Source organism: Nansenia antarctica, assembly GCF_963989245.1.
Source record: "Nansenia antarctica genome assembly, chromosome: 17".
NCBI classification, from domain to species: domain Eukaryota; kingdom Metazoa; phylum Chordata; class Actinopteri; order Argentiniformes; family Microstomatidae; genus Nansenia; species Nansenia antarctica.
This window is the reverse complement of record NC_137687.1, coordinates 608,830-633,829: the sequence shown is the minus strand read 5'-3', so window position 1 is coordinate 633,829 and position 25,000 is coordinate 608,830. Positions and strand designations below refer to the sequence as shown.

General features: G+C 47.6%; 1 protein-coding gene across 1 annotated transcript in view; it reads right to left on the bottom strand.

Moving 5' to 3' along the window:
- The window catches only part of cdh19 (cadherin 19, type 2), a gene marked incomplete at both ends in the record, with an annotated part of 76,330 nt that overhangs the window by 2,768 nt on the left and 48,562 nt on the right, over positions 1-25,000 (bottom strand). Inside the window, 10 exons of the mRNA XM_080547701.1 lie at positions 415-669; positions 2,050-2,167; positions 2,951-3,072; positions 3,480-3,616; positions 5,576-5,829; positions 7,727-7,914; positions 10,650-10,817; positions 11,361-11,480; positions 13,556-13,850; positions 17,677-17,887. Of these exons, the coding sequence (XP_080403827.1) occupies positions 415-669; positions 2,050-2,167; positions 2,951-3,072; positions 3,480-3,616; positions 5,576-5,829; positions 7,727-7,914; positions 10,650-10,817; positions 11,361-11,480; positions 13,556-13,850; positions 17,677-17,887 (1,868 nt within the window). The remainder of the gene's footprint in view (positions 1-414; positions 670-2,049; positions 2,168-2,950; positions 3,073-3,479; positions 3,617-5,575; positions 5,830-7,726; positions 7,915-10,649; positions 10,818-11,360; positions 11,481-13,555; positions 13,851-17,676; positions 17,888-25,000) is intronic.

Genomic DNA, 25,000 nt, shown 5'->3' with positions numbered 1-25,000 from the left:
CTGAGTAATGCCTTAATATCGTATCAAAGCATATTATTGCTGACTCTCCTGCCTTAACACTAGAACAGCCATGGGGTCATTTGACCCCATGTGAGTAAAGAAAATATCTTTGCACTCGATCATCAAAGTTCAGGACCCTCCTTTCATGACTTGTCCTAGATATGTGCGTTCTACCACCCCAGTATCCTTACAGTTTCTAAACCACATCAGGATAAGCTAGTATGAAGCTATTTCCAGGCAGACCCCCCGCCCCCCTCACCTGTGAGAGTGACACCCCCCCCCTCACCTGTGAGAGTGACCACCCGCCAACCCCCCCCCCCCTCCCTCACCTGTGAGAGTTACCCACCCCCCCCCGCCCCCCCTCTCACGTGTGAGACCGACCCCCCCCCCTCCCCGCCCCCCCCCCCCCCTCACCTGTGAGAGTGACCAGACACACCGCCACGCCCAGCAGCGTCTGCAGGCTGACCCCCATGGACAGCGCCAGGGCCTCCACGCCCCCGGAGGTGGGGCAGTGTCCCTGTGGGTGGCAGCGGCACACGCTGATGGTCAGGGTGGAGGTGCTGCTGAGGGCCGGCGCCCCGCTGTCCTGCACCACCACGGGCAGCAGGTACTGGGTCCGGTCCGACCGCGTGAACGAGCTACGCCTGGCCAGGATGCCCGCGGTGTTGTCTGGAAAAGGAGGAGAGGAGGAGGAGAAGAGGAGGAGAGGAGGAGGAGAGGAGGAGGAGAGAAGGAGAGGGTGAGATACACCAGGATAGGTGGGGTAGAAGCTGTGGTGCAGGAGGTAGAGGCTGGTGGAGGTAGAGGCTGGTGGAGGTAGAGGCTGTGTCTCAGGAGGTAGAGGCTGTGTCTCAGGAGGTAGAGGCTGTGTCTCAGGAGGTAGATGCTGGTGGAGGTAGAGGCTATGGCTCAGGAGGTGTCAGTCTCTACTGTCTCTATCCTCCTCTCTCTCACCCATTCTTCCTGTCAATCTCTATTGTCTCTATCCTCCTCTCTCTCTCACCCATCCTTCCTGTCACTCTCTACTGTCTCTATCCTCCACTCTCTCTCACCCATCCTTCCTGTCAATCTCTACTGTCTCTATCCTCCTCTCTCTCTCTCTCTCTCACCCATCCTTCCTGTCAGTCTCTACTGTCTCTATCCTCCCCTCTCTCTCTCTCTCACCCATCCTTCCTGTCAATCTCTACTGTCTCTATCCTCCTCTCTCTCTCTCTCTCTCTCTCTCACCCATCCTTCCTGTCATATCTCTACTGTCTCTATCCTCCTCTCTCTCTCTCACCCATCCTTCCTGTCAATCTCTACTGTCTCTATCCTCTCTCTCTCTCACCCATCCTTCCTGTCAAAATCCCAACTGTCTCTGTCAATAAAAAGAAAAATACGAGTGGGACTAGATTAGCCCCACTCAGAAATAATAACTTTAAAAAAAATGTCATGACATTCATGAGGATTGGAAAGCGAACCTCGTTTGAAAAAAGCCTGGACATCAAGATCGTAGGAGATATGAAAACGTCAAGACATGGAATAGGGACAGGAGTTGATATGACACACTATGATAGGATACCGTTGTGATTCAATATGAGAATGATATGATTATAATACATAAGATAGGGTAGGATACCATATGGCATGGTGTGATAAGGTGCAGAATGGTACATCCTCTCGTGGATGGAGAGGATGCAGTACACAGGACGATAGGAGGTTGTTTGAGGAGGCGGAGGAGGTGGAGGAGGAGGAGGAGGAGGAGGAGGGCGAGGAGGAGGAGGGAGAGGAGGAGGTGTTTGAGGAGGTGTTTGAGGAGGTGTTTGAGGAGGAGGTGTTTGAGGAGGTGTTTGATGAGGAGGTGTTTGAGGAGGTTGAGCAAAGGGTTCGATCACCAGTGCAAATAGGAGTGGGGATAACGGACACCCTTGCCGGGTGCACCTCGCTAAGTTAATCTTTTTAGAAAGCAGACCGAGGTGTTTGAGGAGGTGTATGAGGAGGTGTTTGTGGAGGTGAGGAGGTGTTTGTGGAGGTGAGGAGGTGTTTGAGGAGGAGGTGTTTGTACTCCACCTTGGTTGTCTCTCATGGTGAAGTTGGGGTTGATGCGTTTCTCCGGGACCATGGAGAAATAGAAGTGGTGTCCTTCAGAGGGGTCGTCTGCGTCCACGGCGCTGATCAGCTGGATTAGCTAACAGACAGACGGCAGGTGATCAGGTGACGCGCTAAGCCCAGACCGAAGGAAAATCGAGACACTCTCTAGACATCCCTTCATTGAGTCTCAGAGACGAGGCCTTAGCTACAAGGCGTTAGCTACACCGCGTGTGTTCGTGACATACAGATCGACAAGGCATTCTGCTTTAGAATATTCTGCCTTTCAATGGTCAGGCATGGCCACTATACAGCATGGTCGGATATAGTTAACCTACCACAACACGGGAATGGTCACATGTAGCAAAAATCCATCAGAGAACACTTAAACAAACCTCCTTCATAACCTGTGATATATCTCTTTCTCTTCCTCTCTATAATAATGATGTATCTTACCTTATCTTATCTTACATGCCTTACGTGATGTTTTGGTTTGTAACTTGGAACGTGATTTCTACTTGATTGCTCCTTCCTTTTTACATTTTTATTTAATGCTGAGAACGTCTTATATTATTATGATATTTTATCTTATGGAGCTTTCTAATGTACCGCCCAGTTTGTCTGCGTCCTGGTTTGTCTGTTTGTCTACGTATCTGTCTTTCATGTTATGAAAACAGAAAATTAACAGAAAAATGTTAATCACAAAAAGGATATGCCTTTCAAAAACCTGTGATTTAGCCCACAGACCAACCCTAACCCTAACCCATAAATCCAACCTAATAGTATAACAGAAGAACACATTAAGCTGTTCTGTAGTAGAGTCAAAATCTAATGACTCTCAGTATGAAGGTGGTGATGAGGGATGTAGCCATCATAAACCTACCTCCCCAGACTGCGTCCCCTCACAGATATATGGCTGGTAATCTCTGGCCAGCCGGGGCGCGTTGTCGTTTATGTCCAGCACTTTGATGAACACCATCACGGAGGACGATAGATGGCTCTGCTCTGCGGTGGGGAAGAGAGACATTTCTGTTGGAGTCCGCTGGGCGAATGTATCATAACCGCTTTGGAAAAGCTCTGTCAGAAAAGCTCTATTGAATGTGATGAATGCTTCTGTAAAACGCTCACAGCTTCTTGACTTATGACTTGAGGCTTCGGTGGGTATTTTACTATTCAGTCCCAAAAGCAAGACAGACAAGAGATTGAACAAAAAAAATGGAAGCTATAAAAACCGTTTTATATCCTTCAGAAGAGGCGCATGCCGTGGTCATCTGAGGGCTAACTTGAGATGGTGCCACAGTTCATTATTTCCTGTCAATGTGAATGCTTCTCGCTATGAGGGATACTGTTGTGCTTTTTCCTTTTGTGTTGTCAAGCTAGGCCTTAGTGTAGAGGAAGAGAGGTTCGCTTACTCGTCTCCTTGGCTGTGATAGTCAGGTTGTGCCAGTCTGCGGTCTCTCGGTCCAAGGGTTTAGCCACAGTTATGGTCCCATTGTTCAGGTCTATTTTAAAAGCTTTCGTGACGTCGTTGCTTTTGTCAATGGAGTACCTGGAACACACATCACCAGGACACAGGGTAAGGAGCGGAGCTTTCAGTTGAGCACCGAACACAAGGGGCCTCGTTTATAAAAAAAGTACTTGAACGTCATCTTTGACGGTCTACGTACGGCAGGGGTACTTTCTATAAATGAGGCCCAAGGTTTCCATAGAGAGATCTGTTATGAAACTGTCTTCACTGACAGATATCTAACACAGAGTTCACACAGAGCCCTGTGTGACACAGCAACAACACAACAACACAACAACACAACGTAACATGAAGAGTCGATAGAGAGTAATATTGGCAGCTGCATTATTATGTGACTTGGATCATCACACTGTCAGTAACTGTCAGTAACTCATCTTAGGGAGAGAACGCCAAATCAGAGTCGAGCTCAGTCTCGTTCGTTAAGTCTGTGGAGACGGAAAGTAATATCACTCCTAACGCCGCTGGAGTCCCCTAGCGAGAGAGAGAGAGAGAGAGAGAGAGAGAGAGAGAGAGAGAGAGAGACGCCTAGCGAGAGAGAGAGAGAGAGAGAGACGCCTAGCGAGAGAGAGAGAGAGAGAGAGAGAGACGCCTAGCGAGAGAGAGAGAGAGAGAGACGCCTAGCGAGAGAGAGAGAGAGAGAGAGAGAGGCGCCTAGCGAGAGAGAGAGAGAGAGAGAGAGACGCCTAGCGAGAGAGAGAGAGAGGCTCCTAGCGAGAGAGAGAGAGAGAGAGAGAGAGAGGCTCCTAGCGAGAGAGAGAGAGAGAGAGAGGCTCCTAGCGAGAAAGAGAGAGAGAGGCGCCCGGCGTAGACAGTCGACCCTCTGCTGTGGAAGAGGTGTAGCACCTGCCAGTCGTTAACTGCACTGCTGGGGGGGGGGGCTGCAGGGGGGGGGGCTACAGGCAGCATCGTATGCTGTCTCCTCCACAACAACGTGCCCCACTTGCAAATGACTGACTGCAGATCAGCAGACTAGTGTATGTCCCCCCTCCCACGGTGCTTTATTACATCCCCCCCCCGCCCCTCCCATGTCACTTTGTGATAATACCACAGCAATAGATAGAAAAAGGCTGTGAGGTAAAAAATAGCCATGATTTATTCAGCAGGCCTCATTTCCTTCTGAAGGGATATATGATAAGATAAATATGCCCATGTAGGGGGGGGGGGGGGGGTCCTCAGAGAAAATGGAGGCAATAACTTTCATCATTTGAAATAATAGAATGATTTTTATTTTTTTACCCCATGGAGGGACGAGATCTCAAACAGACTTTGTGTAAAGTGCAGCATAGGGCTGGTCTGGGGGGGGCGGGGGGGGGGCTGGGTAATGGTAAATGGTAAATGGACTGCACTTATATAGCGCCTTTTTTTGCTGCTCCAAAGCTGCTCCAAAGCGCTTTACAACGGCCTCTCATTCACCCATTTACACACCAATGGCGGCCAAGCTACCATGCAAGGCGGCGGCCCGCTCACTGGGAGCAATTTTGGGGTTCAGTGTCTTGCCCAAGGACACTTCGACATGTGGCCAGCCGGGGCTCGACTCAAACCGCCGATCTGCCGACCTTGCGATCATTAGACTCTACCTCCTGAGACACAGCCTCTACCTCCTGAGACACAGCCTCTACCTCCTGAGACACAGCCTCTACCTCCTGAGACACAGCCTCTCCCTCCTGAGACACAGCCTCTCCCTCCTGAGACACAGCCTCTACCTCCTGAGACACAGCCTCTACCTCCTGAGACACAGCCTCTACCTCCTGAGACACAGCCTCTACCTCCTGAGACACAGCCTCTACCTCCTGAGACACAGCCTCTACCTCCTGAGACACAGCCTCTACCTCCTGAGACACAGCCTCTACCTCCTGAGACACAGCCTCTACCTCCTGAGACACAGCCTCTACCTCCTGAGACACAGCCTTTCAGGTGGTCTTCTAGCGGGTAGCGGGGGGGTTGGTAACACCTTACCTGACGGGGTTGTTGACACCTTACCTGACGGGGTTGTTAGCGGCGTCGATGTCCCTGGCACTCACGGTGCCCACCACGGCCCCCGTGGCGGCGTTCTCCGGAAGCTTCCACTCGTAGACGGGCGCCAGGAAGACGGGCGGCTCGTCCACGTCCTCCACCACGATCTTCAGCGTCGTTCGGTCGCGGAACTCGTTCAGGCTCAGGAAGCGCGTATCCACCAGGTCGTTCACCGCCTCGGCCGCCATCACAAACCGCCGCTTGGTCTCGTAGTCCAGCGGCTGAGAGAAACAAAGAGAAGAGATTGATAGTGGAGGAGGAGGAGGAGGAGGAGGAGGAGGGGAAGGAGGAGGAGGAGGAGGAGGGGGAGGGGGAGGAGGAGGAGGAGGAGGAGGGGGAGGCGGAGGAGGAGGAGGAGGAGGGGGAGGAGGAGGAGGAGGAGGGGGAGGAGGAGGAGGAGGAGAGTAAGTAAGTAAGTACGTAAAAGTAAGTAAAACGTTATTTATATAGCGCCTTTCGTACATGAAATGCAACTCAAAGCACTTTACAATAGAAAACATACAATCAATGATTACAAAATCATAGGGACACGAGACAACAGTAGGGGAGGGTCGGGGGAAGGGAGGGGAGGGGTTACATCACCCTCTGTAGACATCATCTGCTATCTATCGATAGCGCCTCTTAGCTGAGCATACTATATCAGGAGGTAGATAATACTATACTTGACAGCCCGGTTTGTGTTTTTTTATCAAATCTGAAAGACCTTGAGGGTTGATCGGATCTCAAACAGTGTTATACGCCACTTTCAATGAATTGCCCCAAAACGTTCATGAGAAGGAAATCACTTATACAATCCCGCCTTCACTTATCGTTCACTTTTCTTTCTTTTTTTTTTTCCTTCGATTCTCTCAGAACGGATGAGGAAGAGAAAAATTGTTTATTGAAAGTCAATGAGCCTCCAGCTGGGAGAGAGATCGCACTTAACTTAACTGACGCCGGATTCGCGACTTGACAAGATGATACTAAGTGAAAAAAACAGCGTGCGAACGAACCGTTAACGTATTCCCAGTAGAGTTCAAACAGTCAACGGTTTTCATAAGAAGACCATTTCATCTCCATTCAATTCCCCCGAGTCTTGCGTGGAAGAAAGTGTGAAGCCTTTAAGGAAAACATGATGCCAAGTCTGTGAAGGGCGTTGTGACGTCTAAACCAGTCACAGAGGGAGGGGGGGCACCTTGAAAGACAGGATTAGCAGCTACAAGGTAAACGTGGATACTCACACAGTTAGAGCCTTACTGATCTCGCCTATCCAAGTAAGTAAGTAAGTAAAGCTTTATTTATATAGCGCCTTTCGTATATGAAATGCAACTCAAAGCACTTTACAATAGAGCCCTCAAGTCTCTAACATGGTAAATGGACTGCACTTATATAGATGACTGTCTTATATAGCTCCTTTATCCAAAGCGCTTTACAACGGCCTCTCATTCACCCATTCACACACACATTCACACACCAATGGCGACCAAGCTACCATGCAAGGCGCAGGCCCGCTCACTGGGAGCAATTTGGGGTTCAGTCAGTGTCTTGCCCAAGGACACTTCGACATGTGGCCAGCCGGGGCTCGACTCGAACCGTCGATCTGCCGACCTTGCGATCCTTAGATGGCGGCTCCTCTACCTCCTGAGACACAGCCTCTACCTCCACCAGCCTCTACCTCCTGAGACACAGCCTCTACCTCCTGAGACACAGCCACCCCCCCAAGATCTCTACGTGTCCAGTGAACAGGGGATAGGATTTAGGGTCCGTTCTGGACTCAGGTATTCTGGTATTCACCTTGGCTAACATCACCATCCCCTCCTGCGTCACAGGGTCTGTCTGGATCCTGAAGGTGGAGGAGGAGGAGGAGAAGGAGGAGGAGGAGAGGAGAAGGAGGAGGAGGAGAAGGAGGAGGGAGGAGAGAAGGAGGAGGAGAAGGAGGGGGAGGAGGGGGAGGAGGAGGAGGAGGAGGAGGAGAAGGAGGAGGAGGAGGAGGAGAGGAGGAGGAGGAGGAGGAGAGGAGGAGGAGGAGGAGAAGAGGAGGAGGAGGAGGAGAGGAGGAGGAGGAGGAGGAGGAGAGGAGGAGGAGGAGGAGGAGGAGGAGGAGGAGGAGGAGGTGGATTCAGGTATTCGGGTGTTCACCTTGGCTAACATCACCACCCCCTCCTGCGTGACAGGGTCTGTCTGGATCCTGAAGGTGGCGCTCTCCTCCAGGTCTTCCAGGCTGTAGTTCATCCTGGCGTTGGCGCCCACGTCGCTGTCGTCTGCCATGATCCTGCCCACCGTGGTGCCCACGCGCGCCGACTCAGCCACGGCAAAGGTGTACAGGTCTGCAGACACAAGAACACAACTACAGCAAAGGTGTACAGGTCTGCAGACACAAGAACACAACTACAGCAAAGGTGTACAGGTCTGGAGACACAAGAACACAACTACAGCAAAGGTGTACAGGTCTGGAGACACAAGAACACAACTACAGCAAAGGTGTACAGGTCTGGAGAGACAAGAACACAACTACAGCAATGGTGTACAGGTCTGGAGACACAAGAACACAACTACAGCAAAGGTGTACAGGTCTGGAGACACAAGAACACAACTACAGCAAAGGTGTACAGGTCTGGAGAGACAAGAACACAACTACAGCAAAGGTGTACAGGTCTGGAGACACAAGAACACAACTACAGCAAAGGTCTACAGGTCTGGAGAGACAAGAACAGGTGTACAGGTGTGGAGACTTTGTGAGAGTTGTGAATTTTGAAAGAGTTTTCTTTTTACTAGTGTTTCATCTGCTAAGCACTTTGGGCGGCTGTTTTGTCGTTGTAAAATGTGCTCTATAAATAAACCTGACTTGACTTGACTTGACTATATTGCTATATCCTAGAGTGAAAGCTGGCCTTGGACAAGGCCGGCTGCATCTGACTTCATGTTATTGTATAAAAAAGTTTTCTTCTCCATAGTTTGTGGAAACTGAAGAAAGAGGAGATTGAGTTGTAAATGGGCTTTCAACACTTCAGTCTGCAGTAGAGTGATAAAAAAACAAAAACAAGAAGCAGATCATTTGTCGTGGGAGTCATAGATAAAGTCCTGGCGGGTCTCTATAATCTATATATAATCCTGGACTCTAATAAGAAGATGAGAGGATGAGATTGTGTCGTCAGCTGAGTCTGTTTGGACGACGGCCACCAGCGCTGGACACTGACACAGCAAACCCAACAGACTGATATAATATGTCTAGAGAAAGGTGAACGTGTGGCACTGAACTGCCCTCTGCTCTGCACAGCTCACAAGGTTTATAGAAAATAAAATGATATATATCAAATATCTGTTGTAACCTCATTGACACCAGACACCTTTCGTAGTTTCGTGAGCTTAGAATGATAAGGTTCTATCTCCGTTTAGAATGATAAGGTTCTATCTCCGTTTAGAATGATAAGGTTCTATCTCCGTCTAGAATGATAAGGTTCTATCTCCGTTTAGAATGATAAGGTTCTATCTCCGTTTAGAATGATAAGGTTCTATCTCCGTTTAGAATGATAAGGTTCTATCTCCGTTTAGAATGATAAGGTTCTATCTCCGTTTAGAATGATAAGGTTCTATCTCCGTCTAGGGCAGTTCAGAGATATTGAGCGTCAACGTTTTTACATTCCATTATGTTTTGTGAGATGGAACCTTTGTATTTTATTAATTACTAACTCAAAAATGTCAACATTTTAAAAATAACACCACACAGGCATTAAAAAACACCTAATGGATCAGATTATGTAAAACAAAAACTCAATTTTGAACAAAAATGGAGATATAACCTTATAATTCTAACGTCACAATATATCAAATATCTGGTTTAACCTCATTGACACCAGACTCTCGTAGTTTTGGAAAGCCCGTTTGTGAAATCCGTTGCAGAAAGTTCTGACAGGCTCCAAACAGAATAACTAGGTGAGGAGATATAGTGTAGTATACATGTTTAGAAGTAGAGAGAGGGAGAGAGGAAGAGAGGGAGAGAGGGAGAGAGAGAGAGAGAGGGAGAGGGAGAGAGGGAGAGAGAGAGAGAGAGAGAGAGGGAGAGGGAGAGAGGGAGAGAGGGAGAGAGAGAGAGAGGGAGAGAGGGAGACAAAAGAGAGGAGGGAAGGGGGGAGAAAGAGGAGGGAAGGGGGGACGGGGGGAGAAAAGGAAACAACGAGAGGAGGGAAGGGGGGAGAAAGGGGGGAGAAAGGGAGACAAGGAGAGGAGGAAAGGGGGGAGAAAGTGAAATCCGTTGCAGAAAGTTCTGACAGGCACCTAACAGCATAACTAGGTGAGGAGATATAGTGTGGTATCCATGTTTAGAAGTAGAGGGAGGGAGAGAGGGAGAGAGGGAGAGAGGGAGAGAGATGGAGAGAGGGAGAGATGGAGAGAGAGGGAGACAAAAGAGAGGAGGGAAGGGGGGAGAAAGTGAAATCCGTTGCAGAAAGTTCTGACAGGCACCAAACAGCATAACTAGGTGAGGAGATATAGTGTAGTATCCATGTTTAGAAGTTGCCTCCTTGTTTTTCTCATTTCGTTGCGATTGATTTGTTCCCGAGGCGTTCATTTAGAGAGGTCTATCTCTGAGACGGCAGGTCTGCTTCCAAAGGTCATGACAAATGTCCTTTCATGTGTGAATGATTAAATCCATCCAGCGTTCATTTCTTTCTCTCGCTCTCTCTTAAACACACACGCCCACACGCCAAGGACGGACACACGCACACACACACACACACACACGCACACACACACACGCACACACAGATACAGTAAATATGCATCCACTTGTAGGACAGAGTTAATAACAACAGATAGACTGGGAGAAGCTGTCAGCTGAAACTGTGTGCGTGCGTGTCTGTGTGTGAGTGTGAGTGGGTGTGCGTGTCTCTGTGTGTGTGTGTGTGTGTGTGCTACGTGTGTGTGTGTGTGAGCGCGCCTACGTGTGTGTGCTTGTGTGCGTGCTACGTGTGTGTCTGTGTCCGTACGTCTGTGTGTGTGTGTGTTACATGTGTGTGTGTGTGTGTGTGTGTGTGTGAGTGAGTGAGTGACGGCGGTGTCTCACTGTGCTGGAAGGTGGGTCCGTTGTCGTTGACGTCCGTCAGAGAGACGGTGACGGTGGTGGAGGAGGAGAACCCGCCGCTGAGCCCCAGCATGTCCTTCACCCCCACAACCACCTGGTACTCCTGACGGGCCTCGCGGTCCAGGCTGGGCCACGATGTCACGATGATGCCTGGAGGAGGGAGGGAGGGAGGGGGTGGAGAGGGAGAGAGAGGGGGAAAGGGGGGGGGGGGAGGGAGGGGGGAGAGATGGAGAGAGAGAGGAGATGGAGAGAAAGGGAGACAAAGAAAAGAGGGTTAGGGTTAGGTGAGACACAGCCTCTACCTCCTGAGACACAGCCTCTACCTCCTGAGACACAGACGCCCCCCTCTTCTGCCCCTCAGCACTGCGTCTCCTGAAGACACCCGCTTTTCCCCTCTACTGTGTCCCTAAAAACTTCTATTGCCCCCTTGTACTGTCTCTCTGTTTCTGCAGTGTAAAAAAATAAATAAAAAAAAATAAAAATAAATAGGTTTAGAAGAAGGTGATTGAAGAAGGTTTTTCCTTCTATCAATGGCCCCGGGCCTGAGCTGGATTACTCTTCCTGCTACGACTGGTGGATTGATGATTCACTTGCTTAGTATTCAAATGTATTGATTGTAAGTCGCTTTGGAATAAGGTGTCTGCTAAATGCCAAACATGTAAAAATTTAAGTTAGTAGAGTTATTTCCATTACCAGTCTTGGGCTCCACAGAGAAGTAGGGCTCCCCATGCAGGATGGAGTAGATCAGCTTGGCGTTGTTACCAAACAGGGGGTCGTCAGCATCTGTGGCTGTCACCTGCGCCACAGTGGTTCCTGTGGACACACACACACACACACGCTGTCACCTGGGCCACCGTGGTTCCTGTTGGACACACACACACACACACACGCTGTCACCTGGGCCACCGTGGTTCCTGTTGGACACACACACACACACACACGCTGTCACCTGGGCCACCGTGGTTCCTGTGTGTGGGGGGGGGGGGACACCAGGCACGGTTGGCTCAGGCAAGGAGCCACGTTCCCACGTGCCCACGGGGGAAATAAAGTGATTATGGGCCCTTGGTACCACAGGGTCTGTCTGTCTGTCTGGCTCAGGGGAGGGAGGGGAGCGGAGGAGAGGAGAGGAGAGGAGGGAGGGGAGAGGGGAGAGGGGAGAGGGAGGGGAGGCGAGGGGAGGGGAGGGTAAGGGAGGGGAGGGGAGGGCGGCTAAGGGTTGCGAGGCTGTGGGCAGCTGATTCAAACTGTGGCCTTTCACGAGCCACTGGAGCTGTGCAGGTGTGCGTGACAACCTCCTCTACCCTGCTGTGACATCTCTCTCTCTCTCTGTCTCTCTCTCTCTGTCTCTGTCTCTCTCTGTCTCTCTCTGTCTCTCTGTCTCTCTCTCTCTCTCTCTCCCTGTTTCTCTCTCTCTCTCTGTTTCTCTCTCTCTCTCTATTTCTCTCTCTACACTCTGTCACTATCTTCCTCTGTCCCTCTCTCTCTAGTCTACGTGTCTCAGTTCATTCCAGCGAGCGCTATCTGTCTGTCTCTCTATCTCACAAGCACAGTATTGCTTTTTCTATCTCTCTTTCTCTGTACGTACCTCCCACTCTGTTCTCTCTGTGTCTCTCTTCTCACTCTCTCTCTCTCTCTCTCTCTCCCTTTCCCTCCTCTCCTCTCTCTCTCTCTCTCTTTCTCTCTAAGTCAAAAGCATTATGATTTATTATATGAAAGATATTATTCTGCGGAAAGCAGATTACATATAAATTGAAATGGTAATCCTTGCGCTGTGAAATGGGCGCTGGTAATGATAACATTATTTAAAAGAATAAAAATAAATTATATGGAGGGATTTAGAGCTACAGTACGATACCTCAACCAATACTTTTAACTTCCTGGAGGGGGGACAGAGGACGACCATATCTCCTTTATTCTCTTTCTCTTTCTTCATTTCAAAAGGGAAGTGATGACACTACGTGAGCTTAGAATGATATGGTTCTATCTCCGTTTAGGGCAGTTCAGAGATATTGAGCGTCAAAGTTTTCACATTCCATTATGTTTTGTGAGATGGAACCTTTGTATTTTATTAATTACTAACTAAAACATTTCAACATTTTAAAAATAACACCACACAGGCATTAATAAACACCTAATGGATCAGATTATGTAAAAAACTCAATTTTGACCAAAAAAGGAGATAGAACCTTATAATTCTAACGTCATGAAATCTCAGGTGACACATCTCAGGTGACCACACATCTCAGGTGACACACCTACCGTACTCAGGTGACAGACACATGTACCCAAAGGACACATCTCAGGTGACACACCTACTCAGGTGACATATCTCAGGTGAGACACCTACTCAGGTGACAGACACATGTACCCAAAGGACACATCTCAGGTGACACACCTACTCAGGTGACATATCTCAGGTGAGACACCTACTCAGGTGACAGACACATGTACCCAAAGGACACATCTCAGGTGACACACCTACTCAGGTGACATATCTCAGGTGACACACCTACTCAGGTGACAGACACATGTACCCAAAGGACACATCTCAGGTGACACACCTACTCAGGTGACATATCTCAGGTGAGACATCTCAGGTGACACATGTCAGGTGAGACGTACCCATGGGTCACATCTCAGGTGACAGACATCTCTGGTGACACATCTTAGGTGACACATCTCAGGTGACAGACATCTTAGGTGACACATCTCAGGTGACACATCTCAGGTGACACACCCACTCAGGTGACACACCTACTCAGGTGACACACATACCCATAGGACACATCTCAGGTGACACATGTTCTCAGGTGACATATCTCAGGTGACACATCTCAGGTGACACACCTACCCAGGTGACACACATCTCAGGTGACAGACACACGTACCCACAGGACACATCTCCGGTATGCTGGAGACATAGGGTTCGTTCTGGAACTGCGGCCCGTTGTCGTTGACGTCCTGGACCTTGATGATGAACTCAGACTGCGGCTCCACGGGCTGGCCGGTCCTCCTGCTGACTGCCTGCGCCTGCAGCACGTAGAAGGCCTTCTCCTCGCGGTCCAGCTTCCCCAGCGTGCGGATCTCTCCGGAGTACTCGTCGATCTCGAACACGTCGCCCGCCCCCTCCCCCAGCAGGATGTACCTGATGGAGAACTCCCCGCGGTCGTAGTCTGACTTCAGCTAGAGGAGATGATTGATTGATTGATTGATTATACTTTATTGTCCCCGAGGGGAAATTTGTCTTGGGCATGGTACTTACATGCTTCAAGTGCAACAGAGACGATACATACAACATACAGTAGGCAAAGTAAACAACAGGACAGCAACAAACATTGAGTGACATTGGCAGCAGTTTCCACCTGGACATGGCATAATTTGGTATAAATATATATATTGCACATAACCCTTCAAGTGGTGTTTTCGAATATTGCACATGGCCCTTCAAGTGGTGTCTAAGATAAAGTGCAGGTGCTGGTGATCATGTCCTAATCATCGTTTCTGCTTGAGCGAATTGATTAGTTTAATGGAGAATGGGACAATGATAGTTTTAAGAGCTTATAGTTACATCTTGGCATGCAAAGCCTTCTACCTAGGGGGAGAACTTCGTATTCTGTGGAGAGCGGATGTTGGGGGTCTGCGATGATCTTATTAGCCTTGTCCAGGACAGCTTTTTCATATAGTTTATTTAGGATCACATAGTCTCTTTCACCTACATGAATGTGAATGCTGACTAGTCTGTTTTTTTTGTTGTACAGTTAAGTTGCCAAACCACACAATTATTCCATATCTGATTACACCTTCAACAATGGACTGATAGAACATTCTCATGATCTGCTTTCTCACCCCATAAAGTCTGAGTCGCCTCAGGTGATAAAGCCTCTGCTGTAGTTTGTTACATAAGCTGTCTAAGTGTGTATTCCAGCAGAGATGGTTGTCTAATTGAATACCTAAGTACTTATAAGAGGGCACCTGGATGATTGTTTGGTCTTTAACGACCACAGGCTCATGGTCAGTTACCTGCCTTGGGTCTAACACAACCTCCTGAGTTTTGGTGAGGTTTAAGATGAGATGGTTGCTGTCGCACCATTTAGTGAATATATGTTAATCTCATCATGGAGCACCGAGGGGTCTGTATCTTTATCAAGGAGACTTAGAATTGCAGTGTCGTCAGCATATTTTATAATATGGTTGCTTGGATGGTTACTTTTACAGTCGTTGGTGTATACTGAGAAAAGATATGGGGACAGAACGCAACCTTGGGGGACACCTGTACTGCAGTGTTTAGTCACTGACAGTGTTCCATTGACTTTCACTTGCTGTTCTCTTTCTAACATGAAGGAATGGATCCATTTGATTAAAGTACTATTGACACCCATGTCTTTGAGCTTTCCTAAGAGCACGACATACAACAAACATAATTCGGGCATAGGCCTTTTTGTTCTCGAGGTGCTTGGATACAGAATGTGTGATATAGAGAATAGCATCCTCTGTGCTACGGTTCTGTTTATAGGCAAATTGAAAAACATCTAGCAGTGGGTCAATGTGTTTTCTAAGCAGAGACAGTACATATCGTTCAAAACATTTAATCACAATGGAAGTTAGAGCAATGGGGCGGAAGTCATTATTCTCCATGGCACGAGGTTTTTTCGGCACAGGGATTATAATTGACTTCCTCCACAGAGCTGGAACCTCGGTATTCAGGGACTTTTCAAATAGCGGACACCATGCTGTTGTTAGTTCTTCTGCACATTTTTTGAGAAGAGAAGCTGATAGACCGTCTGGACCTGTGGACCTGTTGGTAGACACCCTGCTAAAGAGACGTTGAATGCTGGTAGGATTTACCTCCAACCAGATGGGAGAGAGAGGGGGTGAGAGGAGGGGGAGGAGGAGGAGGAAGGGGAGGAGGAGGGGGAGGAGGAGGAGGAGGGGGAGGAGGAGAGAGGAGGGGGAGGAGGAGGGAGGGAGGGGAGAGGAGAGGAGAGAAGGAGAGAAGGAGAGGAAAGGAGAGGAGGAGAGAAGAAGAGAAAAGTATTTTTTTATGTAGACACTGGAGAAACAGTACAAGGGGGGCAATAGAAGTCTTAGGGGACACAGTATAGGGGAAAAGCAGGTGTCTCAGGAGACACAGTGCTGGGGGGTAGTAGATGTCTCAGGAGACCCAGTGCTGGGGGGTAGTAGATGTCTCAGGAGACACAGTGCTGGGGTGTAGTAGATGTCTCAGGAAACACAGTGCTGGGGTGTAGTAGATGTCTCAGGAGACACAGTGCTGGGGGGTAGTAGATGTCTCAGGAGACACAGTGCTGGGGGGTAGTAGATGTCTCAGGAGACACAGTGCTGGGGGGTAGTAGATGTCTCAGGAGACACAGTGCTGGGAGGTAGTAGATGTCTCAGGAGGAGCAGTGCTGGGGGTAGTAGATGTCTCAGGAGACACAGTGCTGGGGGGTAGTAGATGTCTCAGGAGGCACAGTGCTGGGGGGTAGTAGATGTCTCAGGAGGAGCAGTGCTGGGGGTTAGTAGATGTCTCAGGAGGAGCAGTGCTGCGGGTAGTAGATGTCTCAGGAGACACAGTGCTGGGGGGTGGTAGATGTCTCAGGAGACACAGTGCTGGGGGGTAGTAGATGTCTCAGGAGACACAGTGCTGGGGGGTAGTAGATGTCTCAGGAGACGCAGTGCTGGGGGGTAGTAGATGTCTCAGGAGACGCAGTGCTGGGGGGTAGTAGATGTCTCAGGAGACACAGTGCTGGGGGGTAGTAGATGTCTCAGGAGACGCAGTGCTGGGGGGTAGTAGATGTCTCAGGAGACACAGTGCTGGGGGGTAGTAGATGTCTCAGGAGGGACAGTACAGTGGGTAGTAGATGTCTCAGGAGACACAGTGCTGGGGGGTAGTAGATGTCTCAGGAGACGCAGTGCTGGGGGGTAGTAGATGTCTCAGGAGACACAGTGCTGGGGGGTAGTAGATGTCTCAGGAGGGACAGTACAGGGGGTAGTAGATGTCTCAGGAGACACAGTGCTGGGGGGTAGTAGATGTCTCAGGAGACACAGTGCTGGGGGGTAGTAGATGTCTCAGGAGACACAGTGCTGGGGGGTAGTAGATGTCTCAGGAGACACAGTGCTGGGGGGTAGTAGATGTCTCAGGAGACGCAGTGCTGGGGGGTAGTAGGTGTCTCAGGAGACACAGTGCTGGGGGGTAGTAGATGTCTCAGGAGACACAGTGCTGGGGGGTAGTAGATGTCTCAGGAGACGCAGTGCTGGGGGGTAGTAGGTGTCTCAGGAGACACAGTGCTGGGGGGTAGTAGATGTCTCAGGAGACACAGTGCTGGGGGGTAGTAGATGTCTCAGGAGACACAGTGCTGGGGGGTAGTAGATGTCTCAGGAGACACAGTGCTGGGGGGTAGTAGATGTCTCAGGAGGGACAGTGCTGGGGGGTAGTAGATGTCTCAGGAGGGACAGTGCTGGGGGGTAGTAGATGTCTCAGGAGACACAGTGCAGGGGGGTAGTAGATGTCTCAGGAGACACAGTTAAGGTGATACTGAGGTTTGTTGACCATGTGAACATCTCTAGACCCCCCCTTTAGAGCACTATTCAAACATTCAAAGTGTGACCCATTTCTTTTTTTAATTCACCAACTGTATTTTTAGTTACATTGGTGCATCGCTAGCTAGCTTCGTCTAACATCTCCTCCTGAGACATCCACTACCCCCCAGCACTGCGTCTCCTGAGACACCCGCTTTCCCCTTTACTGTGTCCCCTATGACTTCTACTGCCCCCCTTGTACTGTCTCTCTGTTCTCCAATGTCTATAAAAAAAATATCACTGAGACTGCCAATGGCCCCGGGCCTGAGCTAGATTACTCTTCCTGATACGACTGGTGGACTGATGATTCACTTGCTTAGTCAAATGTATTGATTGTAAGTCGCTTTGTAATAAGGCGTCTGCTAAATGCCAAAAAGTGAAAATGTAAATGTAAATCTAGTGGAAAAGGCTTTGTGTTTACTGAGCTACATACCTGGCCAATCACGCGAGGCGTGGGGTCTTCCTCGGGGACAAACAGCTGTTTCCAGATCCAGCCCCTCCGGAGCCTCCGGTGCAGCTCAGCGCCGGTCCCTGCTGGCCCCGGCTGGTCGGCCCGCGGACCCTGAGAGGCCGCCGCCTGGCTCAGCACCACCCAGCACGACACCACGGAGAGCAGCACCACCGCGGGCAGCAGGCTAGAGAACCTGGTCGTGGGATATAAGTCGTGAAGTTAGAATTATAAGGTTCTATCTCCATTTTGGTCAAAATGTAGTTTTTTACATAATCTGATCCATTAGGTGTTTATTAATGCCTGTGTGGTGTTATTTTTAAAATGTTGACATTTTTTAGTTAGTAATTAATCAAATACAAAGGTTCCATCTCACAGAACATAATGGAATGTAAAAACTTTGACGCTCGATATCTCTGAACTGCCCTAGACGGAGATAGAACCTTATCATTCTAAACGGAGATAGAACCTTATCATTCTAAACGGAGATAGAACCTTATCATTCTAAACGGAGATAGAACCTTATCATTCTAAGCTCACAAATTGATTCTTAATAGATTTAGTAGAATTTATAAAGCACAAAGAGCTTAGATCAATTGTCTCCAAAGAGGCCTTTTATTAAGCCAAGTTACACGAGTTCAGAGAGAAATGAGCAGACCAATAAGCAAGAAGCAAAAAGCCCCCAACGATGGGTGGGACTCATATTTATAGAACTGTCCTTGGTCATGAGGTCACTACTCTTGGGAACCAATCATATTATACAAATCTGTGGTTACACAAGTTATGGGCCCTGTCCATAGTCAGAATTATTCACTGCGCCACAGATCTTGGCCCATCCCTTACAGGAAGGAAATGGGCCTTCCGTGAGTGCTGCTAGATTCACCAGACTCTAGAGAGACTTACATTTCTCAGTATAAAATTATATAAAACCCCAACAACCTCATTGTCAGAGTCCGTCGATGCATTCTGCCTCTCCTCTTCCTGTGTCTCGTACACAGAAGGTACAGGTGTCACTGGCTGTTAAAACGCCCTCTCTGACGTTCACACACACGTAGTAGAAGGATGGACGACCCTCAGAGGGGCGATCAGACATCTTGCGGTGGGTCCGTCTCTGTGGTCGGACATGTTGCCTCTGGAACAAACAGAAACGGCAGTTTGGAATTAATACATGACGTCACAGGAATGGATGAACGTTGAAGAAGACATTGGTCAAAACCACAATTATAATAATAATAATAATAATAATAACTAATAATTTATATAGCGCCTTTCAAAAGACCCAAGGACTCTTTACAATTCAAGGGAATGATCGGACAGACAAAACAGAAAACAAACAAAGCAAAACTGAAACAGTGACTAGGGGCCAAAGGCCTTGGAGAACAGATGAGTTTTGAGGGCTAGTTTGAAGGAGTCCAGGGTGGGGGCGTTGCGGATCACTGTGGGGAGGGAGTTCCAGAGAGTAGGTGCGGCCACGCTGAAGGCTCTGTCCCCAAAGGTCCGTAGGTTGGTGCGGGGGGTGGACAGCAGGCCCATGTCTGCAGACCGCAGGTTCCGGGAAGGGGTGTGCTGGGAGAGGAGGTCAGTTAGGTACTGGGGGGCGCAGGCGTGGAGGGATTTGTAGGTGAGGAGGAGGATTTTGTAAGTGATGCGGGACTTTGACTGGGAGCCAGTGGAGGTGAATGAGGGTGGGGGTGATGTGCTGATTATTCCTCCTCCTTGCTTTTTTCTGAACACCTCAACATAGAGCAGTTTAGATAAGGGTCATATTTCATCGTAGCTCTTATTTATTTATTTTTATCTGACAAAGAGAAGAGAAAGAGAGAGACAGAGAGAGAGAGACAGAGAGAGAGAGAGAGACAGAGAGAGAGACAGAGAGAGAGAGACAGAGAGACAGAGAGAGACAGAGAGACATAGGGCCCTATTATGCACTTCTTAACTTGCCGTCTTAAGTCTTAATTAAGACGCACCGCCAGGTTAAGACCTACCGCCACCCTTATTATGCGCTTCATACGCGCTACTGCTATTATGCAGGTGTCGATAGGCGCCCACACATAAGACGTAAAACTCCCGTGCATATATTGCTCATTGTGGGATGTTCATATGTTAATGAAGTGCACTAGGCGCCCCTGCTATTATGCGATCTGACTTTGCTCCTCGCGCTAAGAAGTGGTTTGAAAAGTTCTTAAGTTTAGACTTCATGCACGTTTTGAAACACGAGCGCGCCTCCGCGGTTTGCGCATGCATGTGGGCACACATGAACACGCACGTGGCTCCACGGCAAGACGTCAATTACGGTCACAGTATAAATGCTATATTTCAGAAGGGAGAGGCAGAGAAGCGCGCTGACCTCCTTCTTAGGACTTCCATAATAGCATAGCGCTAATGACTCAACGCAGCCGGTTCTTAAAGAGAATGGCACCTGGCACGCTGATTGGGTTGATTGAGAAGACGCCCAAAACACACCCATGACTAATTTCTTTGCTTAGCGCCGGGTTTTAGGCGCCCACTACCGCACGCATAATAGCAAAGTGGCCTTGACCACGCCTCCACGTCTTAAGTTTAGATCTACCGCCTCGTCTTATTGATGAAGTGCATAATAGGGCCCACTGAGAGACAGAGAGAGACAGAGACAGAGAGAGACAGAGAGAGAGAGAGAGACAGAGAGAGAGACAGAGAGACAGAGAGAGAGAGAGAGAGAGAGAGAGACAGAGAGAGAAAGAGAGAGAGCGAGAGAGACAGAGACAGAGAGAGAGAGACAGAGAGAGAAAGAGAGAGAAAGAGACACAAGAGAGAAGACCTTCACCACCGTACGTTGATGCAAATCAGCTCCCCTAGCCTGGCCCTCTATCAGGGCCGTTAGAGACGTTGAACAGAACATAAACACCAATTACTGGGAATCCATAGCTCTTAAAATGTCCAATAAGAGATCGTTAGCAGAGGCAGATTTTTCAATGAGACGGATCATGAACTTTTGGTCTTTTGGACTTCGACAGATCCGGAGAGCGACAGATGAAAACCCTTCTCTGTTACGGGTGGAAACAAGAAGCTGTATTGTACTGGACGGGGTGGGTAGGACACAAACATCATTCCGATAGCGTGACACAGCTTTCTCCAGCTGACTAATGACTAAAGACTTGTAAATTAAATCAATGTATGAGACACAGGGGATGGGGGTGGAGGTGGGGGTGGGGTGGGGGTCAATGGAAGTAATTCAATAATATCAGCACCGTCATATACAACCGACATAGTGCCAGTCACCTTTTTAAAATAGATGTGAACTCTACGACATTATTTTCCAAGTGTCTTCGTGAAAAAGATGTACTGTCGTCTGCGAACAACACAACAGGTGGTCCTTATACATTCCACTGGCTTTCTGTTTGGTTTTAATCTGATCATTTCTCAACGCTACCATGACAACATGGTCAACACAACACTGTGCAAGCTTGGAAGAAAAAAAACAGCCAAACCAATATGACATAGTATTGTATCGGTATGGTAACCGTGCTTAAGCAGCTGGTGTGTGTCTGTAATGGATTTGGGATTTGTGGTTCTCTCTCTCTGTCTCTCTCTGTCTCTGTCTCTGTCTCTCTCTCTCTGTCTCTCTCTCTGTCTCTGTCTCTCTGTCTCTGTCCTCTCTCTGTCTCTGTCTCTCTGTCTCTCTCTCTCTGTATCTGTCTCTCTCTCTGTCTCTCTCTCTCTCTCTCTCTCTGTCTCTGTCTCTGTCTCTCTCTGTCTCCCTCTCTCTCTCTCTCACTCTCCCTGGTGGGATTTCTTAGTTTTTTAGTCGCTTGCAAATCGACTATTATCCCCAGATTGCCTCTCTGATTGTCTCATTCTAATGTCGTCTCTGAGACAGCAGGGATGGAGCTGGTAAATCTTCTCTCCTTATGCGGTTAAATGGATTGTTTTCGTGTTCCCAGTGCAGAGAAACACCTACGTGTACGTCTCAAATTAGCAACGTCTAAAATACCATCTCAATCAACTTGCTCAACAACATGTAGCCAGAGATATTCAGGTTTTTTAACAATCTAAATTAGAATCTAGGATTTTTCTTAACTAGCGTTTTCTAGTGTTAACTAGGGACTTTTCCTTTGTTAAGTGCTTTTAAACGAGGATGCTTTTAAACAAGGCCTTAAAACCTATCTTTTTAATAGAGCCTTTTTTTAGCCTTTTAATTGAAAATGTTTATTGTTTTATCTTCTTGTTTTTAAATTGTAGCACTTTGAGATTTCTTATGTAAAGTGCTTTTACAAATAAAATGTATTATTATTATTATTATTAAGTAGTCTTTCCCCAACACTATTTTGTGAGGCGAAATCATGAAATCTAGTAATAGTGTTTAATGTAATTAAAATGTATTAGTAGCCTGGTGTTTGACGACTGCATCATGGCCATGGTTAATCATCATGGTTATGTTTTATCTTGTACAAGTACACTGTCATGTCCCCATTCATCAAAATCAATTACTAATGCACAATTTGCTTGTTGAAATTCAATTTCCGTTACACGATGTGAGTGGTGAAAGTGTCTGTGTTTGTGTGCAAGTGCTTATTACTAACTGGACCATATTAATATCTAGACTAGTGCTCGTTATTAACTGGGCATACTTCCTATCTAGCCCGGTGTGGTGGAGTGACATTCCAATTAGTGGGCAGTGGATCGTGAGCTAATGACGGGCTTTCATAGCGCTGCCAAGCCTGCTTACAGAACGCCCTGGGAGAGAACCTCCACATCCGGCCCTGATGTCACTGAGAGTAGCAGAGAGTCTGCTGCCAATGTTTAACATCATCTGAACCACCAACGTGGCTGACAGACATACTGACATACTGACATACTGACACACTGCTCAGCAGATCGTGAGTTTAGAATGATAAGGTTCTATCTCCGTTTAGAATGATAAGGTTCTATCTCCGTTTAGAATGATAAGGTTCTATCTCCGTTTAGAATGATAAGGTTCTATCTCCGTTTAGAATGATAAGGTTCTATCTCCGTTTAGAATGATAAGGTTCTATCTCCGTTTAGGGTAGTTCAGAGATATTGAGCGTCAAAGTTTTTACATTCCATTATGTTTTGTGAGATGGAACCTTTGTATTTTATGAATTACTAACTAAAAAAAAGTCAACATTTTAAAAATAACACCACACAGGCATTAATAAACACCTAACGGATCAGATTATGTAAAAAAACTACATTTTGTCCAAAAATGGAGATAGAACCTTATAATTCTAACGTCACGAGATCTTGAGACGCTCGGCAGACAAGCTGCACTGCTAAGACGGATCAGCAGAGATTGTAGCCCAAAAAAAGTTGTCCATTCTAAAACATCTCATCTCCATGATTCTAAGACGAAAAGGGCAGCAGCAACAGTCGCTAACGTACAGCAGCAACACAATGAACCAGGGAAGGTTGGAGGGCGGATTAGCTATTCCAGTAAAACTGACAACGGTTTCAAGGAATGCTAATTATCATCCTGCCATGTCGAACTCAGCAACCTCAGGAAAGGGTTCCAGCCTTTTAAATTCCTTTGATTCTCAGGACATGTAAGGACCTTGCGCTTGGCAGCCATTTATTACAATTAATAGGCCTCCCTCCTCCCTCCCTCCCATTCCAGCAGACCTCCCGTAGCCTTCACATGTACATTGTACACCGCCACACGAGAGAGAGAGAGAGAGAGAGAGAGAGAGAGAGAGAGAGAGAGAGAGACAGACAGACAGAGAGACAGAGACAGAGACAGAGAGAGAGAGAGAGAGAGAGAGACAGAGAGAGAGAGAGACAGAGAGAGAGACAGAGAGAGAGAGAGACAGAGAGAGAGAGAGAGAGAAAGACAGAGAGAGCTGGGGTCTCGGGATGTTAAGCACCAGATGCAGCGAGACCAGCACATTACTTACCTGTATGGAGATATCCACATCCTCCACCTCCACAGAGCGTATTAGACTATTATACAGCATACCTGCCATTACTCTGACTGCGGCTATGTTAAGCCGGTGTGTTATTATTACATGTTATTCCCATTAAGTTAAGTTAAGTCAAGTTAAGCCATGATGAAGTCATCAAACACCCAGAATACTAGTACATTTTAAACATTATTACTAGATTTCATGATTTTGCCTCACAAAATAGTGTTGGGGAAAGACTTACTTAACAACGGGAAAGTCCCTAGAAAGTCACTAGAAATCACTAGTTAAGAAAAATCCTAGATTCTAATTGAGATTGTTCAGAAAGCTGAATATCTCTGGCTACATGTTGTTGAGCAGGTTGATTGAGATGGTATTTTAGACGTGGCTTATTTGAGACGAACACACGTAGGTGTTTCTCTGCACTGGGAACACGAAAACAATCCATTTAACAGCATAAGGAGAGAAGATTTACCAGCTCCATCCAGTGTGCAGAGTGGCTGAAAGGCTGTAAGAGCCGGGGTGAACAGATACAGTAAAGATGTATAGTACTGTAGACAATCATGGAATGAGCAGGTTCAGTTTTAAGGTGTTTTCTTTATTAACCGATAAAGAAAGAAATAGGCAAACTGCCGTTTAATACGTCACACTGTGTGCTGCTGTGTGGACATGTTAGCTACTGGATAGCACTGTTGAATTTCACAAGTTCCCTGTTTCGCCGTGGGACTTGTGACTTCACACAGAGTACTTTAACGTGACTTAACTTAATGGGAATAACAACATGTAAAAACATTGTAATAAACACTGTCTCTCAAAAAATACAAACTAATTCTATCACAACGACTGCCAATGGCCCCTGGCCTGAGCTGGATTACTCTTCCTGCTACGACTGGTGGACTGATGATTCACTTCAGGTCAAATGTATTGATTGTAAGTCGCTTTGGAATAAGGCGACTGCTAAATGCAAAAAATGTACAAAATGTAAATATAGCAAAACAGGGTTAAATGTTGTAAGTGCCTGTACAGTATCTCTCTATCTGGAACAAGCTAGTTACACAACAAACCGTGAGTTTAGAATGATAAGGTTCTATCTCCGTTTAGGGCAGTTATTGAGCGTCAACGTTTTTACATTCCATTATGTTTTGTGAGATGGAACCTTTGTATTTGATTAATTACTAACTCAAGCATTTCAACATTTGAAAAATAACACCACACAGGCGTTAATAAACACCTAATGGATCAGATTATGTAAAAAAACTAAATTTTGACCAACAATGGAGATAAAACCTTATAATTCTAACGTCACGAAAAGTTCTACACCAAGTATGGACAAATAACAATCCCACCGAAATGTCAAACATTACCACTTGTTCCACCTCAGGTCTCCAGCAGACAGCCTGCCTGTGGAGGACGCA